General features: G+C 48.7%; 3 protein-coding genes across 3 annotated transcripts in view; 2 read left to right on the forward strand and 1 right to left on the reverse strand.

The window, feature by feature from the left end:
• The first annotated feature begins 207 nt into the window (after positions 1-207).
• LOC119400465 (glycerophosphodiester phosphodiesterase 1) lies at positions 208-1,627 on the forward strand. The gene has a single exon (XM_037667514.2). It carries the CDS (start codon positions 383-385, stop codon positions 1,400-1,402), a length of 1,020 nt encoding a protein of 339 aa, XP_037523442.1. The 5' UTR covers positions 208-382; the 3' UTR covers positions 1,403-1,627.
• An 8,144-nt stretch (positions 1,628-9,771) lies between these two features.
• Positions 9,772-16,845, reverse strand: part of LOC119400467 (serine/threonine-protein kinase NLK) — a 54,612-nt gene continuing 47,538 nt past the window's right edge. The window contains exon 2 of the mRNA XM_037667516.2: positions 9,772-10,122. Within this exon, the coding sequence (XP_037523444.1) occupies positions 9,776-10,122 (347 nt within the window). The 3' untranslated portion in view covers positions 9,772-9,775. The remainder of the gene's footprint in view (positions 10,123-16,845) is intronic.
• Positions 14,577-16,845, forward strand: part of LOC119400472 (protein argonaute-1) — a 379,544-nt gene continuing 377,275 nt past the window's right edge. Inside the window, exon 1 of the mRNA XM_049418080.1 lies at positions 14,577-14,581. The gene's annotated coding sequence lies outside the window, so the exon portion shown is untranslated. The remainder of the gene's footprint in view (positions 14,582-16,845) is intronic.

The following is a 16,845-nucleotide window of genomic DNA, read 5'->3' on the forward strand; positions in this document are numbered from 1 at the left end:
AACTTTGAAAACTCTACTAATTAAGCGTAATTATATTGTTAAGTTTTGCTCCGAGAGATGACAACAAAGCTGCAGTTCTTAATATAGTTCCTTAGATTTTTAGGTTTTAAACAACTAGAAGGAAGTTAGCTTACGCACTAAAAGCTTCGTACGCCACACCGCAGCACATGCGAGGAGTGATGTTGGTGATGTTGGTGATGTCATCCAGGCCGACGCGACCGGAAAGGGGCGAGTGCTGTTGGCGGTGTCGTAGCGTTGGGCGGTCGTGAACCTCGCGTTGTCGAGGGGCCGTCGCAAGCTCAGCTGTTCCCGAAGGTGGCGGCGGCGGTGATGACGCTCACGTGAGACGACGTTGGCACCGGAACAAGAAAGGCCGGGCGCAATGCGCGAAGCCGGCTGCGTCGGTTGCCCGCCGCTCAACGTCGTCGGCACCGTGGCCCGCGCATTCGGCGCGCTCTTCTTCGCCTGCGCGTTTCAGCAGCAGCTCATGGCTTCGCTCTACATCGCCGCGCTAGTGGTAGCCCTCGCGTGCTACGCCATCCACCGAGCGGCCCTGCCTCGCGTCGAAGACGCCCTCGCCGCGGAGGTGATCCTCGGAGTGGACGGCGAACGCGGCGATGGTGACAACGCGGTGCCGTTGCCGCCGGCGTTCGCGCACAGGGGCGGAGGTCACGACGCGCCCGAGAACACCCTCGCCGCCATCCGGGAGGCCAAGCGTAACAACGCGTCGGGCATCGAGTTCGACCTCTCCTTCACGCACGACAGCGTTGCGGTCCTCTTTCACGACGAGACACTCGAACGCACAACAAACGGCGAGGGACCTCTAGCTTCGATAACCTTCGAAGACCTGAGAAAACTAGACGCTGCCTCCAAGCACCCGTTCGCGGAGCGCTTCGCCGACGAGCGCGTGCCGACGCTGGAAGAAGGCGTCGAGGAGTGTCTTCGCCTGGGCCTGCGCCTCATCCTGGACGTCAAGGAGTACGACCACCGAGCCGTCGCCCTGGTCGATGAACTCTTCCGCAAAAGACCCGAGCTCTACCGTCGCGCCCTCGTCGCCTCCTTTTACCCGCAGTTCATCTACGCGCTCCGGCGCCAGAATCCGGGCATCGTGACGGCGCTCACCTGGCGTCCGGGTTTCGTCGCGTACGAGGACATCGAGAACCTCAGGCCGCGCTTCAAGTCGTCCTACACGAAGCACCTGCTGGCCAGGGTCGGCGACTGGGTGCTCGACCGGGCGCTCCACGGCGGACTTCTTCCGTACCTGACCGGAGCCTCGGCCGTGCTGATCTGCAAGAACGTGCTGAGCGCGGAGTACGTGAGGTCGTGGAGAGCCAGGGCCTCCATGTCCTGGCGTGGACCCCGAACCCACCCGGCCGAAAAGGAGTTCCTGCGAAAGGTCTAAGGGTGCCCAATCATTACCGACACCCTGCGGCACGCGTAAAGACAACGTTTGACGCCTTTTTAACACCCTTTTTCCGGCGCACATATTTATCCTTTTCTATCTATCGTAGCCTCCACAAATTACACGAACAAGGGAGTTTAATACGATTTTCACAATGGTGCTTTTTTAATCAGGTCCGAACGTCAGAAAATTGAGGTCAAAACTTCGGTCTCAACAGGAGGCTCAGTTGCAATCGAATTGTAGTGGTGACGTGTTGCTCCACTCATATGATGAATGAGGGAGTCTAATACAATTGTCGCAGTGATGCAATTCGTGTGCAAAAAAATTCGATTGACAGGGGATGCAGTTGCAATCAAAATTGCATTGTGTGGCACCTGCTTAAGATTTGACATTTTTGGGTGACCCAAAAGACATGTTGTTGGGAAAGCATCACACAGGGTCACACCCTGTTGATGGTCTTCTGTAAATCGGTTTGGGTTAGTTTGTACACCCGGTGGTTTTGAATCCGCTAGTCAATTGCACTAAAGAAATCTAAAACTTCCCATATAACACTGTGGTGATCTGCACGTTAGTAGCAGAACCCCACGCATATGCTTATGCGCCACTTTAGTTAACATGTAGGGTTAAGTAGGCGACCTTTCTTGACTCTCGTTTGTAGTACACTGCACGATATAGCTTTTTGCACTCATCTTATAAAGGGTGGTAGGGCAGTTGAATGACAGCTGTAATATGTAATTTTTGTAGCAAATCCGCAGTTGAAGCTTCGTACCGACGTTTGAACTAATGGCATGACTCCTAGTAATGCGAGTTAGAGAGCGTGGGTGTGGGCGTATTATCTTTGAGGAAGAAAGCGAATGTATGGGAGGGAACACAGTCTTACAAATCTACTTTTTCGTGTTATACAGTCTAGATTTACGCTGTACAACATTTCGCCTGCGCTTGTAAAACTGAAGGCTTGAGTGAATCTCAAGTTTCTCATCAATAAGCATGCACGCTGGCAGTGGAAGATCAGCTTTGCTTACGGACGTGATAAACAGGCTTTAGCAACTTACGAAGCTGACAATGGTGTTGTGAAAACATGTCTGCAGTTAATTGTATTTCATGCTGTCTCACGCACAAAGTGATCACCATCATCAATGTTCACATAAACATCATTGAATGGACCGCAAAGCTTATGTGTGACTGGCATATTGATGGCCTCATTTACTGTGGACTGTCCGTCATTCGCATTGCTTGTATGACTAAGTTGTTCAGAATGGCATCTTGATTACACTTTGCATGTTTATGCATGAACTGTAGTTGCTCCGTAGCTGCAATTGATCATAACTTCTTGTGGAATGTGGCTGCTTTTCATGCAGCTTGCATTTCCAACGTTGCGGCCAACTCAGTATGGCTTCATTTACTGTAGAATATCTGTCATTCACATCTCTTGTCTGAATACTTGTTGAGAATGGCATTACACTTTGCATGTCATGCCTAGACTAACTGTAGTTTTTAAATAGAAAAGCTCCGTAGCTTAAACTGTGTAACTTTTTGCGGAATCTGGCAGCTTTTCATGCAGCTTGCGTTGCCGACATTGCGGCCAACTTAGTCCTGGCTTGCATGTTCATGCACCGGTGATCTCTGCAGAACATTCTGCACTTTCATGGACACGTCGGGGTTTCATCAGTCTGTACCAAATTGCTTGATAGGAGGGGGTACCTAGAAGCAGCTGAAGTACCTTCCTTGGCGTGCTCTTTAACATGCTCTTATTCATTCCCAGGTCCTTCATGGCATCAGTACGTGCACTTTTATATAGTTTAGGTTCTCAATATGGCATTTGATATGAGAGAATATGCACAGCATCTTTTTTTGCAAAGAGTGCAAGCACAAGAAAGACTGAGCAGGGTGGACATGTGAGCTAGTTGATGACCTGGTACACAAAAACTACAAATGCAGAACGTTAAATGGAAAGCGGTGCTAATCAGAAGCTGGTGGTTTATTGTACTGACCACACCCCGTATGGTTGACAGTGAGCATGAAACACCGTGTGTGCTAGTTTGTGAACTTAATGGCGTAAAGAAGTGACGGAAATGCAAGGCGTTTCCAAACTGGACGCAGCACACCAACAGTTCGTTTTGCTGAACATCGTACTTAACGTCAGTTTGCACCATGTGTTCCATCTTTTAGGCAGTGCACCATTCTTGTCATGTTCATTGACTACAAAAGGTGTGTTCGCATCAGTGTAAGTTTGCCAAAGTTGGTTGTGGGTAAAAGTACAGATGGGTCAACTGTTAAAGGAACACTTGCGTGCAGGACATGTTTGGATTTTGCTGTCTTTCAAACTCTCTTTCGTGGCTTAGATTTGCATAAAACTGCTGGTGGTTTACAGTTCTGCCTCTTTTTGACAGACTTGTGCAGTGCATGAACAATGTTTCCCGGTCCATTTGCTGTCAGAGGGCCAGCAAAATGAAAGGTGCTCAATGGAGTGTTCCCTTTAACAGTGGACCGTACTGTACGTAGTTTCACGTGAAACTAGCAAAATGATCTTGCGACACTGTCATCTCATTTGTTCAGGAGCCTTCGTGTTGCTTTTATTACTCTGTCCATAATTAGTTGAGTGGAAAGTGATCCGTTTCCTAATGATTTGTGGCAATCACAAAAAAGAACGGGTTAACTTCAGACTGCATTGTTACTTAGCAAGCATCACATATGCAGGATTGTTGAAGCACACAAACGGCTTGAACTTCAACCTGTCCTCAGTATAAGCACTTGCTAATCCAGAGGTGGGCCATGTTTCCCCTATCAGAGGATGTTGTGCATCATGACAGTATTTAGCATGCAGCAGGAGCCAATGGGTAATCATGCAAAATGAATACACTGAAACTGAAGTAACGTTTACAATATACTGGCCTTGTCTTATTTTAAGCTTTGGTGCTAAGTGCAAACTGTCCACTCGCATCACCAGAAATGATGGACGTCCTTGTGACCTGTTTTTAATGCAATACCTGCGTGTGATTACTTTTTCACAGAACATATCTGAAGAGTCTTAAAGGGACATTAGAGTGAAACTTTCGTTTTTAATAATGAACTACCCTTGAATGCCTCAGAAGACACATTTGCCACAAGATGCTGTTTTTGATGAGCCAGAAAGGTGCTGAGTGCCAGTTTGAAATTGCTTGCGAGTGTCAACAGCGCCACTTAAGGGATCAAAATTGTGATTTCTGCAATGAAACTGATGCAGAATTCTGAGGCAGCGCTATTAAGTGGCAGGTTCCTCAAATGCAAATGAACACATTTCCTGTGGTACCCCCTCCTCAGTCTTCCACACGGAACATTCAGTGTGCATATCACTTCTCTGGCTCTCTCATCATCAGCACTTGCTCTGTGCAGCGTAAGCTGCCGTGAAGCAGTCGTCATTTGATGTTTTTTTACCCGTTCTACATGTAACGGTGTTACAAGTTTTGTCTTAATGGCTGTCAGTGTCAAATTGTGCAGCTTTATGCAAAAGTGACCTTTTGTTTCTTTTGCTGTGATGTGGCCTTGTTTTATCACTGTGACGCTTATTTTGCGCATGTGTTGGTGCAATCTACCGATATTTGTGTTCCTGTTTATGTGGCACAGATAAACCACGTGGAGATTGAGTAAATAAATGACCAAAGCATGGTGTCAGTCGGTACGTGATTTCGATGTCTCGTAGTTTGTGATACTTGCCTTCTTTAGAGCGAAAGCTCTACCACGCCATGTCTCGAAAGGTCATTCATAGCGTCGCCATGACCTTCAGCTGTGGAAGCGCAAGTGACGTCATGCGATGTACCACGTGACAAGGCAAAGGTTCCACTCCGGCTGCTTATATGGCGCTTGGTCGCCAACTCTCGCCATGGATGACGCGCCGGCTGGGACTTTAGTGCGTCCGCTTTCACGCAAGCGACAGGCTGAATCCAATCACCCAGTACCCATTGCTAAACAGGCTGCGAAATCTCGAGCAACGACAAAGTTGCCAGCTGAAACACCGGAGCAGAGAGAAGCCGATTGGCACGTTACAGAGAACCCAATGTCGCCACCACCGCAAGAGGACGAGCTCCGCGAAATAAAAAATACAGCGATGGCGTACGTCTCACAGCGCAAATTAAACGCCTGCCATTTGACCTCGGATTTCCGGCGGTAGGAATGGGAAGTAAACACTTCCTTGTATGCAACATCAGGGATCCTTCGTCGCAATCATCGTCAAAAAGCGTGCGTAGCCACGGGAAATGTCCGACTGAATAAAGTATGGGTAAGACAAAGCAGAAAACTGGGCGAGTTGGTATGTATTGATAGCGCGCACTTACAACGGGGACAAAGGGAGAAGAACACGACAACACAAGCGCTAACTTTCAACTAAAGTTTATTCAAGGAAAAACGGAAGAGAGAAGAAATAACACAAAATACCGCGCATGCGTCACTGCGCAGAAAACATAACTAAATTATAGGCCACACATAATATCAAAGCCTAACAACATGGTAATTGATATAACCAATCTGTTCACCGTTGCAAGGCGCTAATCAGTGTGGCCAAGAAAAGACAGTTCTTTATCTGTTAGTGCCAATGACGTCTGGCTTACACATCTATGTCCTTTTTTGATTTGGAAGGCCTCACAGATCTCCCTTGTAGCTTGTCTTTGTGACGGAATAAAACTGTGGTGCCTGTGAAATCCGCGGAGCACCCGCAGTCCCTGCAATGCATGCCAAGGTGTGTCGAAAATGTAGGACCTTTAACTGCATTCCTATGTTCATTGAGGCGCAGATTCAGACATCTGCCCGTCTGGCCAACATAAACGCGGCCACATGATAACGGGATGCTATATACGACTCCCGAGGCGCAAGGTACGTGGCTGTAGGTGTGGTTAATACTGCAGGCTTGACTGTTCCTAGAACTCGACTCTATGCGTCTGCGCACCGCGGGGCATACGCCGCGTACGTTGTGTTCCGCGGAAAACACCACCTTGACCTCATGCCGGGCGCCCACCTTTTTTAGACGATGTGACAACCCATGCACATAAGGTATCACGGCAAACTTCACCTTGTCTTTTGCTTTCGGCTCCGTCACGCCTAGCTGCTGCCCTGCCACAGATTCTTTTAGCTCCCGCAAAGCCGGCTACATGCGAGAACCGTCGTCTGGTTCGGGTATCCCGCCTTCCTAAGTTTGCTTAACTGAACATTAACACTTGCTTCCATCATGTGTTCACATGATTTTGTCAGGCTGATCGCAGAGCAGATATAGCTATGCCATTCTGGCGAATTCCATTGAGAGAACAGGAGTAGGGGCGCCGTGCAGTGAGGAGTGGGGGGCAGAGCACTGAGAGCAGTGTCACTTGATCTGCCACTGGAATGCAGCACGCTTCCAGAGAGCAGGTGGGAGGGAGTAAAAAAAAACGAGTGAGGAGAAATGTTATGCATCCCAGCATCCTCTGCTGCGAAGCACGTGTGATCTGAGCAGGGCCAGCCGGGCGGTCGAGGAAAGCACATGTGGCAGTGATCGGTAGGACGCACACGCTTGCTCGCCATCCTGCAAAGTTGCCGCTTCCTACTATTACATGATGGAATCGCAAGCTCAGCGCATCCTGCTTTCTTTGATGCAACGTCAGCCACTGTCTACTACAGAAGTTAAAGTGAATTTGATTGCTTTTTTGCTTGTTTGAGCGCGCACGTCGCACATGCATTTTTGCGCGCGTGGCCACGCGTTTAGTGATTGTTTGTAGGGACCCTAGCCCACTATTCTTACCGTAAAATGCCGAGCAAGCGCCCCCCTTACGGGGAAGGATAATCCGACCAGATTTGAAGGGGAGGGGGGGGGGGGGGCTTGCTTGTCCCGAACCGAAATTCAAGATTGTCAAGTATTTCGGCAAGACGACGACGCTTTGCTGCCACCGTCCCCCGTGCATTTGACGACAGGCAAGGTAGACGAACACTACCAGAATCTACCACAACGACGTCAAAATTGTTGGAGCCAGAGCACCACACACGCTTCGGTGCCGCCATTGCCGCCGTACACGAGCAAGCGAAATACAAACAAGTGAGGAGGATTGTTGGGAGGGTATGAGCAGATATGACGTTAACAAGTCACGTGACTTCCTGCGTTCTCCGCTCACTCCGCTTTTCAACGGGGAGCAGACTGAACTGCTCTTCGCTGCTCTCGGCGCAGCAAAAGCGCTCTCGCTCTACCAATGGATGACGGTGTTCCAACTCCTGTTCGACCAGTGAAACACGCCGGCTCTGAAGAGAGCACTTTCAGCGTGCTTTTGAGTGCTCCTGCTCTCCCAATGGAATTCGCCATAAGTGGCGGTCGCGGTTTCTCGGGGTCGAGGTTGTCTCGAGTCAGAGGTCGGCTTCACGAAGAGTCGGGTGCTGATCAGACATTCCTCGAAAGAAACGGAGAGCGGGTGGTTTCAAGGGGCTCTGTAATGCTAACAAATACAAGGGGTGTTCAAATGAAAGGGTACGAAACGACACTGTGGGTATGAATGGATGGATGAATAACTTTATTAAGGTCCTTCGGTGCACGCGATTAGCGCGCAGCGGGCCGTTCCCGACGGAGGGGCAAGGCCTCTCTGACATTGTGGGTATAAATTAAGATTTATTCAAAGTACACACTGTGTGCCTGATCACAACGATCCCAATGATGGGCGAGCCGAAGGATTCGTTGTTACCGGAATTCCTGTGGCCGTGACGAGACCCCGTCCTTCACAGCGTCCTTGAGTTCGTCGTCCGAGTTGAAGCGCGCACCTTTCAGGTGGTTCTTCAGGGAGCCAAACAAATGGAAATCCCAGGCGATGAATGGTGGCCGGTTGAACGCCTTACACTGTTACAAATCGATAACGCCTCACTACTCCTCAATCGTCGAATTTTGCAATGTGAACGCCAGCCTGTCCTCACACGCACTGCCGCATCAATTGGACGGCGCTCTATATAAGAGCCTCTGCTCTCTACTGCGCATGCGATGGGCCCCGCCATGCTCAGATCCACGGCGGAGACTCCAATCGCATCCCTAGATGTCTCGCTACGTTCTCCCTGAGCATAGGCATCTATGTTAACGGTCATGTTGTTACGACGTTTCGTACCTTTTCCTTTGAACACGTCTTGTATATAACGCTTCGATAGCGTTCTTGAACCCTTGAACACAAGTTCTTTTGGATTTCGACATGGTAGAACAAAGTACACCAACGAAATTGGTGGAGGAGCCGCACTCTGTTCCGTTGTTTGCATCTAAAGAGAAAGTTGTGCCTCTGTAAATTGACATTTTAAATACATTAATGAAAGCCAACAGACTATGAAGCCAAGGAAGGAAGGTATCCGAAGGTTCGAGGTTCGGTCCCTGCCGGCGGCAAGTTGTCTTCTCGTTCACTGTAATTTCTTCACATTTATATGATAATTACTAAAATACAGTTTAAAAACTACAAGTGACATCCCCCATACCTTCCTTGGCTCCATTGTCTGTTGGCTTTGATTAAGGTTGTGTCTCACAAAGAAAGAACGAGCCCTTAAAGTTCTCTTCGTTCGTTCATTTGAAATATATGGGTTTCTAAGGGAACTTCAAGGGGAATCACTATTAAACGTCATTTAGTTCGTTAGATAGTTATAACGCGTTTCGTTATAGTAAAGTATATAGGACTGAATGCCGCTTCCGTCAAGAGCTACTACTTTTTTTTTTCTCATGGCGACTGCGTTTCACTGTCTAACTCTTGAACGGGTTGTCGCTAGGGTCGGGCAAAGCCCGAGCCGGGAAACTTGTCGACTGTTCCCGCATGCCCTGCTCGGATCGCGTGTACGACGCTTAAGTTGGGTATTTTAGCATACGCAGTTTTCCCTTAGGGGAAGCCAAGTTACGCCGAAGTCCCTCGCAGCCATTGGTCGAGTCTGAAAGAAAACAAGCTTCGCAATGGTTGCAAAAATGTAAATGAAGCGATGACGTGCTTCTCACAGCAACCTGCCTTTGATCCCCGGTTTTCTGGGGCAAAGGTTGGAAGTAAACATTTTTTTTTTCACATCTGAAGTCCTCTGCTGCCATTTTCGTAAGAAACCCGTATGGCCATAACCTTGCACTATAAACAATTAATAACGGCAGGTCCGACCGAGTTAAGGTGCGGGGCGCCCACCTAGCCCCCCCCCCCCCCATAGACAATGAGGGGGGTGCTGGTTGCCGGGATTATGAACGAACAAGCATGCCAGTCTACTCATGCAAGCAACGGGACAAACGCCGACGATAAGTGACATTGTTCACAAGCACCTTTCGTCAACCCCGTCACTTCCGACTTAATCGATATCAGTGACCTTGGATTTGTGTTCGTCAATGTTGATTATTTGAAGCCACTCTGCCGATCACATCAAGTTCCCGAGTTCTGAGAAAAACCGCGCTCACTCACCGATGACTCCAGCGAGTGCGGGCAGTATAAGTCCTAGTGAGATGAGGCACTTCATCCTTCGCCTTCGCGCCCGCGCCGCACTGGCCGCGCTGCCCGGCACGGGGCCTTTGACCAGGGGCGCCTGTGGTCGGTACGCGGCGCTGTGCACGCTGCTCGAGCCGGAGGCCCCGCTCGAGGAACAGCTGGCCTGTCCTCCCTGGTGCTGGTGCACCACCGAGGCCTGGTGGTGGTGCGAGTGGGCCACGGAGGCCGGGTGGTGGTGGCCCACCAGGTGGTGTGCGTGGTGGTGGTGCGACGGGTGCCGGCTGGGCTGTGGTCGACCGCCCAGGTATGCCCGGTCTGCAAGATAGATAGGCGTATAATAGGGGTTAGCTCGGCCGGAATGAGAAACTTTCGTATAAGAAATACGCGCATCGTTCGATGAAAAGAACCTCCTCTCCTCCCTGACAACCAAATGCGCAAGTAGGGAAACAGGGCAGAGAAAGAGATGGAAAGATTCTCTTAGTCTACATTGTTCAGGATAAAGCTTGGCAGCACGAAAGTTGCCTTCGTATAGGCCTTTCGGCGTGAGTGGCGTGCGAAACACGGCGGCTATACCGTCGCTGTATTGAAAGCTTGGGCTTGTAGGTAATTTTTGTGATGTAAAAGCCATGAACCCGCGTTCCTGGTCTGGGACCCGAACCCGCTGTCAACGTATTTTCGGCGCAGTCGCTCTATCAACTGGCAAAATCTGAATCTTATTGCTTACGTCACTTTGTCCTCTCCGTGGCCATATTTCGGTCGCACTGCTTCAGTAGTGTCACGCGGTATCACCGACTCAACCATGACATTGAACCATGCCTGCCCAACTGGCCCCATTGATGATATATCTTCCAGCGCACACGAACAAATGAACGAAGTATAGAGAAGGACACCACAAACGCCGGTGTTTTTTCACCGGCTTTCGGTGGGTCCTTCCTTACTCCGTCCACGTTTCTTGTCCGATGGAAGATGTATCGTGATGAAATTCACCACCAGTTAGCCCAGATTGTCTACGCTTAACGAACTGGCCTCCTCTGATCCCTACTGTTGCCTGCCGACTGTGGCTTGGATTGTCTATCGCAAACACCTTTGCTTACAGCATCGTAATGGCTGAAGGTGCTGCACGTGACCATAAAAGCAGTGAGAAAACACGTGAACACGACTTCTGTCGTCATTGTCCTCGTTACAGGGCTTAATGTCAGGGGGGGGGGGGGCTCGGGGGGTCCGGTCCCCCTTCCATTTCTTAAGGAGAGGTTGTACGTATGTGTGTGTGTATGTATATAGGTCGCTGCCCTCTGAGGCCCCCCCCCCCCCCCCTCCAATGAAGGGAGACTTTAAGCCCTGGCTACAGCTCAAAGACATAATGCTTGACAACAGCATCAGCAACAACAACGACAGCCAGCCGCTTTCTGACCATTCAGTCTATTAGTACTGCAATTAGGATAGGATCTTGAACGAATAAACAGAGCGAAAGAACGAGGACGTCCTTTTTCGTCCTCGTTCTTTCGCGCTGTTTATTCGTTCAAGATGGAAGCACACTAACTTGCCCAGTTAAACATTCTGATAAGATAAAATCTTCGCACCAAAAAACGGCGTAAACGCCACTAAAGTTTCTGCCATCGACGAGCCTATAGTTGAACAACACCCCAGCGATTTTAAAGTATGCGTATATCTATCTATCTATCTATCTATCTATCTATCTATCTATCTATCTATCTATCTATCTATCTATCTATCTATCTATCTATCTATCTATCTATCTATCTATCTATCTATCTATCTATCTATCTATCTATCTATCTATCTATCTATCTATCTATCTATCTATCTATCTATCTATCTATCTATCTATCTATCTATCTATCTATCTATCTATCTATCTATCTATCTATCTGTCTGTCTGTCTGTCTGTCTGTCTGTCTGTCTGTCTGTCTGTCTGTCTGTCTGTGTCTATCTATCTATCTATCTATCTATCTATCTATCTATCTATCTATCTATCTATCTATCTATCTATCTATCTATCTATCTATCTATCTATCTATCTATCTATCTATCTATCTATCTATCTATCTATCTATCATCATTTTTCCCTGTTTTACCTTTCTGTCTTCTCCTGCCATTTTCCGGCTGAGGAATAGCATATTGGATATTCATCTTCCGGTTAAACTCCCCGCTTTCCTCATATCGTTTTACGTCTTTTGCCTTCTTCACTGACCAAAACGTGCTCTGTTGGGCTTATCGCAGCGACCGCGACAACGACCGCGATGCTCATGCGCCGTTCTTTATTGTCGGTGCATCTAATAACTGGCTCAAGAATGAAGGAAAATGGGGCTCGTTTTTCTTTGTTATACACAATATTAATGAGAACTAACAGACAATAATGCCAAGGAAAGTGTAGAGGATGTTATGAGTGGTAAATGTTAAGAAACGAAAGTGGACGGAAAGATTGTGTATAACAAAGAAAAACGAGCCCTTACAAGTTTCCACTTTCCTTCATTCATAGCGAGGGTCTCGTTCTGGCAGACTTGATGCTTTCAGGTAGTATGCGAGGGATTATTGGTCAGCTGCCAGCTCTTAATAAGTTCACGTACTACGTGACCCCAAATGGCAGAAAAAGAGTGCTCCACACTCGCTGTCATGGCTACTGGTGGCGCTGACTGACACTCCACGTTTAAAATGCACATATATACCCCATAAAGTGGACGGGGGGATGGCCGCCGCGGTAGCTCAGTTGGTAGAGCATCGGACGCGTTATTCGAAGGTCGCAGGTTCGGTTCCTGCCCCCGCGGCAAGTTATCTTTTCGTCCACTTGCCTTTCTTCACATTTACCACTCATAACATCCCCTACACTTTCCCTGGCATTATTGTCTGTTAGTTCTCATTAATATTGTGAATAACTGGCTCAGTCACTCTGCCGAAGATAACCTACAAACAGTTATTTTTTTTTTTATTCCAACGGCTGCTGCGCCGTCGGATACGCGTCGTCCCAACGTCTGCAAGACGTAACATCTCCGTTCCGTTATCACCGCAATCGTTATGCAGATCTGGTAGATCGACAGGTATAATGCGGCAAATTAGTGATGATTTGTAACGAGGCCGGGGAATCGGCTTTCTTTTTCTTTCTTTTTTAAAGCACGAAAAGGAACAGACCACGGAAGACAGAGGACATCAAACCCTAGATATCGTCAATTAGTGCGGCTCTAAAGAAACAACACATTATGGTCTCATTGAACTAGCTTGTCGAAGAGTGTCACCTTAGGAGATTGGCCATTGTACTACGGATGGAGCATGCTATGACGTCAAAAGCTAGATAATGGCAGAGGGTGTCGAGGAAGCCAAGCCACAGTGACCCCGCTCGAACCATAGTCAGTGCAAGGGTGTCACCAGCGACCTGGTCTTTGTACTGTGCGCGGAACGTGCTGCGATGCCGAAGAATCTCGCCGGAGGAATTATGTCGAGCCGCTCGAGACGTTTCGAGGAAGGCCGACCGAAGATCTAGCCATGACCTAGAGGAGAAACACGACAAAGAAACTACGCGGACCAGGGCAACAGCCGCCTTCTTCACCTACTACTCATCAGATAGAGGTCGATTTCCTTATCTTTTTATTATTTCGGGGCCAAGTAGGATCAACCAGCAAAAAAAAAAAATAAAACGAAAAAGACCAATGTGGCGTGCCCCGTTTCGTAGCTTTTTTTTCCTCGGGGCGAATCCTACCATAGAGGCGGCGGTATAGAGTTCGGTAGCTTCTACAGGAGGAACCTTTTGGTCGAGATAAAAGCCGGCGGTGGAGGAAAGGGTTTGGGCGGGGGTGCAACGCGCATACAGGAGGCGGCGAGACGCTTGCCCGATCACGAAAGCTGCGAACGCGCGCGCGCGTGCTCGCCGTAGCGTGACGCCGCGTCTTCTCGCACGACAAGGCGTGTGCGCGAGCAAAACGCGCCAGCACGCGCCTCGCTGTACGCGTCGTAAAACACTCTCCGCTCTCTCTCTCTCTCTCAAGTGCTGCATAGCTGTCCGCATTTAATCTCTCCCTCGGAACAGCAGAGAGTGAGGGGGGTCACGCGTTCTGGTGTCACCAATCTGTAACAGGGAATGACCACCACCTCACTCACTCACTCACTCACTCACTCACTCACTCACTCACTCACTCACTCACTCACTCACTCACTCACTCACTCACTCACTCACTCACTCACTCACTCACTCAATCAATCAATCAATCAATCAATCAATCAATCAATCAATCAATCAATCATCAAGTCTTCCTGTTCGTGCGCTCGATGGTCGCGCCTCGGGCGAAAGGCTACACAAGTAGAGCTGAGTAGGATCCTTATACGTCTCGTGTCAACGTGACCTTGAACGAAAAGCCGGCGCGAGAGAAATCACATAAAACTGAAGACAAAAAGTTACCGTGCGAGCTGAGCTGCACGTTCACTTCGTCTTTGCAGCATCCGTGTGATATAAGGTGCACGGTAAAATAGCCACACCAGATCGCTTTCGCTATCGAGTTTTCTTAAGCGAATGCATAAGCGACCCTGTGAGTTTTTGCTTAGGCAAGCCGCTGCTCAAAAGCACAGAGAAAAAAAAATGAATTGCGACAGTAAAATATGTAAGCTTTAGTGAATGGCTAATGCCACAAAATACAATGACGTCACCAACGCCGTGTCTTATGTTTCTTTTATGTTTGTGTGCGTTTGTTTTTGCATAAAGCGCGAAAAACGAATGAAAGGCTAGGTCACAAGTATTCGGTCACTTATAAACCCATCCACGAAAGCAGTCGCTGGACTTGCTTGAGCAAGGAGATGAATCGGTTTTTGGTAGGGTGCTCTTCATCTTCACTACTTGCCCTTAGTATACTGCTATACAAAACAAGAAAAGTACACGCGGACACACCTCGCACCAGGATCTCCCGCCTTCTTTCCGAACACTTTCTTGCTCGATTGTGTCGAGTGTCATACGGCATTTATTCGCGTCTAACACGAGTTAACCAAACGTTACCTGCCCATTCTGCGTAGCGGTTCAGTCAACATGGAAATCATATGGGTGGTACATGGGTTGACCTAAACTTCGTTCTTCTGACTTCAAATGACCTTTACGGCTTTGCGAGTGTCTTCATTCCAACAAAATGTTGCATTACAAACTTAAAGATCACAATGATTGCGCACGCTATAGAAGGGACAAATTACATCGTTGTGAAACTTATACGAGTGCTTGGAAAGGCATATATAAAGTTGAATATATAACATCACAAGAACGTTTGAAGTTACAAGCGCGAAGAGTAGCAAAATCCATGTACTAATCATAATTTTCACGGTATATGTAGCTGAACGACCACAGCGTCAAAGTTCTCGTAGTAATAATAATTCTTGGAGTTTTACGTCGCATAACCACGATATGATTACCAGGGACGCCGTAGTGGAGGGCTGCGGAAATTTCGACGACCTGGGGCTCTTTAACGTGCACCGAAATCTAAGTACACGGGCCTCTAGCATTTCGCCTGCATCGAAATCCGGCCGTTGCGGCCGAGATTCGATCCCGCTACCTTCGGTTAAGCAGTCGAGCTCCATAACCACTAGACCACGGGCGTTCAGAGTTCTTGAACACCGCACAGCATAGCACATTGAAACGGCTGAGGAGAACTCGGCTCCTTTTCTTTGCCGAATGACGTTAGGTTCAGCGAAGTTACAGAGGCGTGTGCGGGCTACGGCAACCACCATCTCGGAACGCTCGGTTCTCCCCATTCATCGCCACGTGGCGTCAAGAGGCGCCCACGCACAGCCGTCCTTATCGCGTGTGGCGCGCACGAGGAGATGCGTATATACAGAAAAGGCCGTACACGAAATCTGCCAGTAACGGCTCAAAGAGCACCGCCACTTTCCTCGAGTCGCACGCAAGGAGCAGGATCGCCACGAGTTGCTTTCTCCGCTCGCATGCAGAGCAATCTCGGCTGTGGACACCTCGCTTTAAGGAGGCACTTTAGTGAGGACCACGCGACATTCGCCGCCACTTTCAACGCCTCTGCGTCATTTCGGCTCTCCGATCGTGATGCATTGGACGGCGGTGGTGGCGGCAGTGGCGGTAGCTGTCCGTTCAGAGAAGCCTGACGTAGCGGTCTGTCGGCGCAGAATGCACCGCAATGCACTATACTTCATCGTCCGCAGATTATTTCCTATTCGAAAACCTATAAGTCCTCGCTGAGTTGAGATCTCTCATAAGCACGATGCGCACTCTCCTCAACAGAATGGCAACTCCATCAGCTCAATGCGCACTCCATGCTTTGGATTCCTTGGAGCCAGTCCTTGCAAGCCTTTTTAACATCTCGGATTCCAGTTTAAGACAACCGCAGAGGAACCGGTCCCAAATATTTCTCGGTTGTAACTGTCTGAGTGTGCGCGGTGAACGCTTATATGTATGTGCGTTTATCGCCTGTTCTCTCTTTTCTCCTTGACTTATCTTACCCCTCCTCCGCGTGGGTAGCAAGCCTAGTGCAACCTGCTAACCCCCCCTCCCCGCCTTTCCTTTGCTCTTGTTTCGCTCTCGCTCTCTCTAGGCACTTTAAGAAATTACCAAAGTGGTGAGTTGGGCCTAGTTGGTACGTGTTAACGGTTGTATATCCAGCAAAAATAATGGATCGCATGCGCATGCGCCAATAGGCTGCTGGAGGGTTTGTGTCTTTTCCCCCAATAATGTTTAGTTGCTAGTTCCAGTCTCGTCCCGTCTTCGTCTTGCGCTCTATGTTTTATCGCTTTATTGCCAACCGTTAAGGAAGTATGCTTTCAAAGTTAGATAGCTACATTGAAGGCAATACCTTCCTAGGTCTCTTACCCCTATACTGTATGCTTTTCAGGCCTGATTTTAAGGCGAAAGTCTTAAGTGCCTCATTAGACGGCGTGCGCTATAAAAACTCGTGTGACCTCACGCACAGCGCGAAAAAACACAGTGCCAGCGCGTTGAGTATGACGGGTCATGGATTTCGATGTATCTCTCTAACATAGGTCGTTGTGGCTCAAAAAATTTTCTTTAAGCTGTCTAGGGTCTGT

Source organism: Rhipicephalus sanguineus, chromosome 7, assembly GCF_013339695.2.
Source record: "Rhipicephalus sanguineus isolate Rsan-2018 chromosome 7, BIME_Rsan_1.4, whole genome shotgun sequence".
Taxonomy (NCBI): Eukaryota; Metazoa; Arthropoda; class Arachnida; order Ixodida; family Ixodidae; genus Rhipicephalus; species Rhipicephalus sanguineus.